The following is a 6000-nucleotide window of genomic DNA, read 5'->3' as shown; positions in this document are numbered from 1 at the left end:
CCGGGGCTCTGATCCTGCCTGGATACTCCCCGGGGCTCTGATCCTGTCTGGATACTCCCCGGGACTCAGATCCTGTCGGGATACTCCCCGGGACTCTGATCCTGCCTGGATACTCCCCGGGGCTCTGATCCTGTCGGGATACTCCCCGGGGCTCTGATCCTGTCGGGATACTCCCCGGGGCTCTGATCCTGTCTGGACAGTTCCTAGGGTGCTGGTCCCGGCTGGGCAGTCTGAAAATCAACGGCAATATATAAAAATAATCCATTTTACATAAATACATCTTTAAATGTAAACTTTAAATCTCCAGGACTCCTCTCTTGACAGTGTAGAGGGAGCTTTACTCTGTATCTAACCCCGTGCTGTACCTGTCCTGGGAGTGTTTGATGGGGACAGAGTAGACGGAGCTTTACTCTGTATCTAACCCCATGCTGTACCTGTCCTGGCAGTGTTTGATGGGGACAATGTAGAGGGAGCTTTACTCTGTATCTAACCCTGTGCTGTACCTGTCCTGGGAGTGTTTGATGGGGACAGTGTAGAGGGAGCTTTACTCTGTATCTAGCCCCGTGCTGTACCTGTCCTGGGAGTGTTTGATGGGGACAGTGTAGAGGGAGCTTTACTCTGTATCTAACCCCGTGCTGTACCTGTCCTGGGAATGTTTGATGGGACAATGTAGAGGGAGCTTTACTCTGTATCTAACCCCGTGCTGTACCTGTCCTGGGAAGTGTTTGATGGGGACAATGTAGAGGGAGCTTTACTCTGTATCTAACCCCTAGCTCTGTGATCTGCAAGTACATTGTTGGAACAGCCATTCTCCCCTATCTCTGGCACCTCGCTGGGATGTGTGGAAAATATATGTCAGCTGTGATATTTGGAGTCAGTGTAGGACCGTGGTATGGTTGATGGGACTGTGAATTAATGATCGCAACATCCAGTCCCTCACAAACCCGTTGCAGTAGGGACTTAGATTAATGATGGGCCTGCTCCTTGCACAGGTAGAGCACGATTGAATGGCAGGTGAACTCGCGTTGCTTGAGGTGTAGTTCGAGCGCAGACTTCCCTCTCATAGCTGGCTGGCCATTAATCATCAGATCTGCACCACAAACCTGCATAGTGACTGGTCCATTGACTGGGACTGATCCCCTCTCGAGGTTCGACTATTCCAAATTGCTCCAGTCAATCTCGAATCATCCATTCAGCTGCCCCCCCCCCCCCCCCCCCCCACCCCTCTGCTCCCGATCTCCCTCACCTCCTCCAATCCCCCAGCCCTGCGGGATATCCGCACTGACCTAATCCTGGGCCTCTGAGGAACCCCCATTTCAATTAATTTCAATTGGCAGGCTAGGCCCCGAGTTCTGGAACTCTGTCCCTAACTCTTTCCGTCTCTCTAATTCTCCCTCCTGCTTCAAGATGGTCCATATCGCTTCGGCTTGTCAGTTCCCCTCGAATTCAGTGCCCTATTTTGTCTGGAAATGCTTCGGGAAGGACCTTGGGAGATTTTCTTTCCAATGGGGCAGTTATATAAATGCAAGTTGTTGTTGGTGATCTGGCCACGAGGTTCGTGGATTACGCAGTGACTGAATTAGATATCCGTGCAATAATCACTGTTTCCTTCTCCCTCATTCCCCCCCCCCCCCCCCCCCCACCTCCCCCCCACCACCACTCCCCACCCCACTCCTCCTCACTCTCCCAGTTAATTGGACAGGAAGTCGATTGATGCTCTCACAGACTGCGAGCTGGCCATGTCCACTGCAGTAACCCTTATCTCGGTGTCTCCGAACTGCATGGTGGTCCGGATCTCACGTCGCCTCTTCCTGGGACTCAGCTTGTCGGTGTCACTCAACTCCAGGCTGATTGTCCCACACTTGCGGACTTCGGGGTCGTTGATGTACACCACGTCGTCAAGTCCACTGCAGTAGATGTTAATGATGATTTTCCTCTGGCCTTGCCTGGCCGGTGTGTAGCTACGTTGGACCACCTCGCCCAGGGCCACCGACTGGTCAACAGACACAAACTTGTCGAAAATGTCGGTGCACCATTGGGTGCCCTCCTTGACCAGCAGCTTCTCCCTCGGGTGCTTCCCCTCCACAAACTTGTTGAGCACTCCAACCCCGTAAGTCAAAGGGGAACGCCTGACCCGAACTATTGTGGGGTCAAGGCCGAAGAGCACGGCCCCTTTGAGAATCGTAAGGCCAACGTCTTGGGGAATGATGACACGGCAGAAGTTGCCAAAAGCTTGCTGAACAGCCTGCTGGAGAATGGGAGACTCGGCAAAACCACCAACTAAAAAGAGGAACTTCACCCCGCTAACCTCCGGCTTGTTCATCAGGTTCCCTGCAATAGAGGAGACAACGACAATTAGATATTTCCAATTGCTTTAACCTTGCTTCTCCCAGTAAATTCGGAGTTGTCTATAGACCTCCGAATAGTCCCAGAGATGTAGAGGAAAGGATTGCAAAGATGATTCTCGACAGGAGCGAGAGTAACAGGGTAGTTGTTATGGGGGACTTTAACTTTCCAAATATTGACTGGAAATACTATAGTTCGAGTACTATAGATGGGTCAGTTTTTGTGCAGTGTGTGCAGGAGGGTTTTCTGACACAGTATGTAGACAGGCCAACAAGGGGCGATGCCACATTGGATTTGGTACTGGGTAATGAACCCGGCCAGGTGTTAGATTTAGATGTAGGTGAGCACTTTGGTGATAGTGATCACAATTCGGTTATGTTTACTTTAGCGATGGGCAGGGATAGGTATATACCGCAAGGCAAGAATTATAGCTGGGGGAAAGGCAATTATGATGCTATTCGGCAAGATTTAGGATGTATAGGATGGGGAAGGAAACTGCAGGGGATGGGTACAATAGAAATGTGGAGCTTTTTCAAGGAACAGCGTGTCCTTGATAAGTATGTACCTGTCAGGCAGGGAGGAAGTTGTCGAGCAAGGGGACCGTGGTTTACTAAGGAAGTTGAAGCACTTGTCAAGAGGAAGAAGAAGGCTTATGTTAGGATGAGACATGAAGGCTCAGTTAGGGCACTTGAGAGTTACAAGTTAGCCAGGAAGGACCTAAAGGGAGAGTTAAGAAGAGCGAGGAGAGGACACGAAAAGTCATTGGCGGATAGGATCAAGGAAAACCCTAAGGCTTTCTATAGGTATATCAGGAACAAAAGAATGACTAGAGTAAGATTAGGGCCAATCAAGGATAGTAGTGGAAAGTTGTGTGTGGAATCAGAGGAGATAGGGGAAGCGTTAAATGGATATTTTTCATCAGTGTTTACACTGGAGAAAGACAATGTTGTCGAGGAGAACACTCAGGTTCAGTCGACCAGGCTAGATGGGATTGAGGTTCACAAGGAGGAGGTGTTAGCAATTTTGGAAAGTGTAAAAATAGATAAGTCCCCTGGGCCAGATGGGATTTATCCTAGGATTCTCTGGGAAGCCAGGGAGGAGATTGCAGAACCTTTGTCCTTGATCTTTATGTCGTCTTTGTTGACAGGAATAGTGCCGGAAGACTGGAGGATAGCAAATGTTGTCCCCTTGTTCAAGAAGGGGAGTAGAGACAACCCTGGTAATTATAGACCTGTGAGCCTTACTTCGGTTGTGGGTAAAATGTTGGAAAAGGTTATAAGAGATAGGGTTTATAATCATCTTGAAAAGAACAAGTTGATTAGCGATACTCAACACGGTTTTGTGAAGGGTAGGTCATGCCTCACAAACCTTATTGAGTTTTTTGAGAAGGTGACCAAACAGGTGGATGAGGGTAAAGCGGTTGATGTGGTGTATATGGATTTCAGTAAGGCGTTTGATAAAGTTCCCCACGGTAGGCTATTGCAGAAAATAAGGAAGTATGGGATTGAAGGTGATTTAGCGGTTTGGATCAGTAATTGGCTAGCTGAAAGAAGACAGAGGGTGGTGGTTGATGGCAAATGTTCATCCTGGAGTTCAGTTACTAGTGGTGTACCGCAAGGATCTGTTTCGGGGCCACTGCTGTTTGTCATTTTTATAAATGACCTGGAAGAGGGTGTAGAAGGATGGGTTAGTAAATTTGCAGATGACACGAAGGTCGGTGGAGTTGTGGATAGTGCAGAAGGATGTCATAGGTTACAGAGGGACATAGATAAGCTGCAGAGCTGGGCTGAGAGGTGACAGATGGAGTTTAATGCGGAAAAGTGTGAGGTGGTTCACTTTGGAAGGAGTAACAGGAATGCAGAGTACTGGGCTAATGGCAAGATTCTTGGTAGTGTAGATGAACAGAGAGATCTCGGCATCCAGATACATAAATCCCTGAAAGTTGCCATCCAGGTTAATAGGGCTGTTAAGAAGGCATATGGTGTGCTAGCCTTTATAAGCCGGGAGATTGAGTTTCGGAGCCACGAGGTCATGCTGCAGCTGTACAAAACTCTGGTGCGGCCGCACCTGGAGTACTGCGTACAGTTCTGGTCACCACATTATAGGAAGGATGTGGAAGCTTTGGAAAGGGTTCAGAGGAGATTTACTAGGATGTTGCCTGGTATGGAGGGAAGGTCTTACGAGGAAAGGCTCAGGGACTTGAGGTTGTTTTCGTTAGAGAGGAGAAGGCTGAGAGGTGACTTAATAGAGACATGTAAGATAGTCAGAGGGTTAGATAGGGTGGACAGAAAGAGTCTTTTTCCTTGGATGGTGATGACCAACACGAGGGGACATAGCTTTAAATTGAGGGGTGATAGATATAGGACAGATGTCAGAGGCAGTGTCTTTACTCAGAGAGTAGTAGGTGTGTGGAATGCCCTGCCTGCAACAGTAGTAGACTCGCCAACTTTAAGGGCATTTAAGTGGTCACTGGATAGACATATGGATGAAAATGGAATAGTGTATGTCAGATAGGCTTCAGATGGTTTCACGGGTCGGCGCAACATCGAGGGCCGAAGGGCCCGTACTGCGCTGTAGTGTTCTATGTTCTAAATCAAACAGCAATGTCAAAACAAGGCGTTACTCTGAGTGAACACTGATGTGAATAGGGAGTGAGAGGGGTTACTCTATATAAACACTGATGTGAGGGAGAGTGAGAGGGGTTACTCTATATAAACACTGAAGTGAATAGGGAGTGAGAGGGGTTACTCTATATGAACACAGATATGAGGGAGAGTGAGAGGGGTTACTCTATATAAACGCTGATATGAGGGAGAGTGAGAGGGGTTACTCTATATAAACACTGATGTGAGGGAGAGGGGTTACTCTATATAAACACTGATGTGAATAGGGAGTGAGAGGGGTTACTCTATATAAACACTGATGTGAGTGAGAGTGAGAGGGGTTACTCTATATAAACATTGATGTGAGGGAGAGTGAGAGGGGTTACTCTATATAAACACTGATGTGAGGGAGAGTGAGAGGGGTTACTCTATATAAACACTGATGTGAGGGACAGTGAGAGAGGTTGCTCTATATAAACACTGATGTGAGTGAGAGTGAGAGAGGTTACTCTATATAAACACTGATGTGAGTGAGAGTGAGAGGGGTTACTCTATATAAACACTGATGTGAGGGAGAGAGGTTACTCTATATAAACACTGATGTGAGTGAGAGTGAGAGAGGTTACTCTATATAAACACTGATGTGAGGGAGAGGGGTTACTCTATATAAACACTGATGTGAGGGAGAGGGGTTACTCTATATAAACACTGATGTGAGGGAGAGTGAGAGAGGTTACTCTATATAAATACTGATGTGAGTGAGAGTGAGAGGGGTTACTCTATATAAACACTGATGTGAGGGAGAGGGGTTACTCTATATAAACACTGATGTGAGGGAGAGGGGTTACTCTATATAAACATTGATGTGAGTGAGAGTGAGAGGGGTTACTCTATATAAACACTGATGTGAGTGACACTGAGAGTGGTTACTCTATATAAACACTGATGTGAGTGACAGTGAGAGGGGTTACTCTATATAAACACTGATGTGAGGGAGAGTGAGAGGGGTTACTCTATATAAACACTGATGTGAGGGACAGTGAGAGGGGTT

General features: G+C 47.6%; 1 protein-coding gene across 1 annotated transcript in view; it reads right to left on the bottom strand.

Moving 5' to 3' along the window:
• Positions 1–1683: 1683 nt before the first annotated feature.
• The window catches only part of hspa12b (heat shock protein 12B), an 88292-nt gene continuing 83975 nt past the window's right edge, over positions 1684–6000 (bottom strand). The window contains exon 10 of the mRNA XM_038792937.1: positions 1684–2331. Within this exon, the coding sequence (XP_038648865.1) occupies positions 1691–2331 (641 nt within the window). The 3' untranslated portion in view covers positions 1684–1690. The remainder of the gene's footprint in view (positions 2332–6000) is intronic.

Source organism: Scyliorhinus canicula, chromosome 3 (genome assembly GCF_902713615.1).
Source record: "Scyliorhinus canicula chromosome 3, sScyCan1.1, whole genome shotgun sequence".
Lineage (NCBI taxonomy): Eukaryota > Metazoa > Chordata > Chondrichthyes > Carcharhiniformes > Scyliorhinidae > Scyliorhinus > Scyliorhinus canicula.
This window is presented reverse-complemented; position numbering and strand designations above follow the sequence as displayed.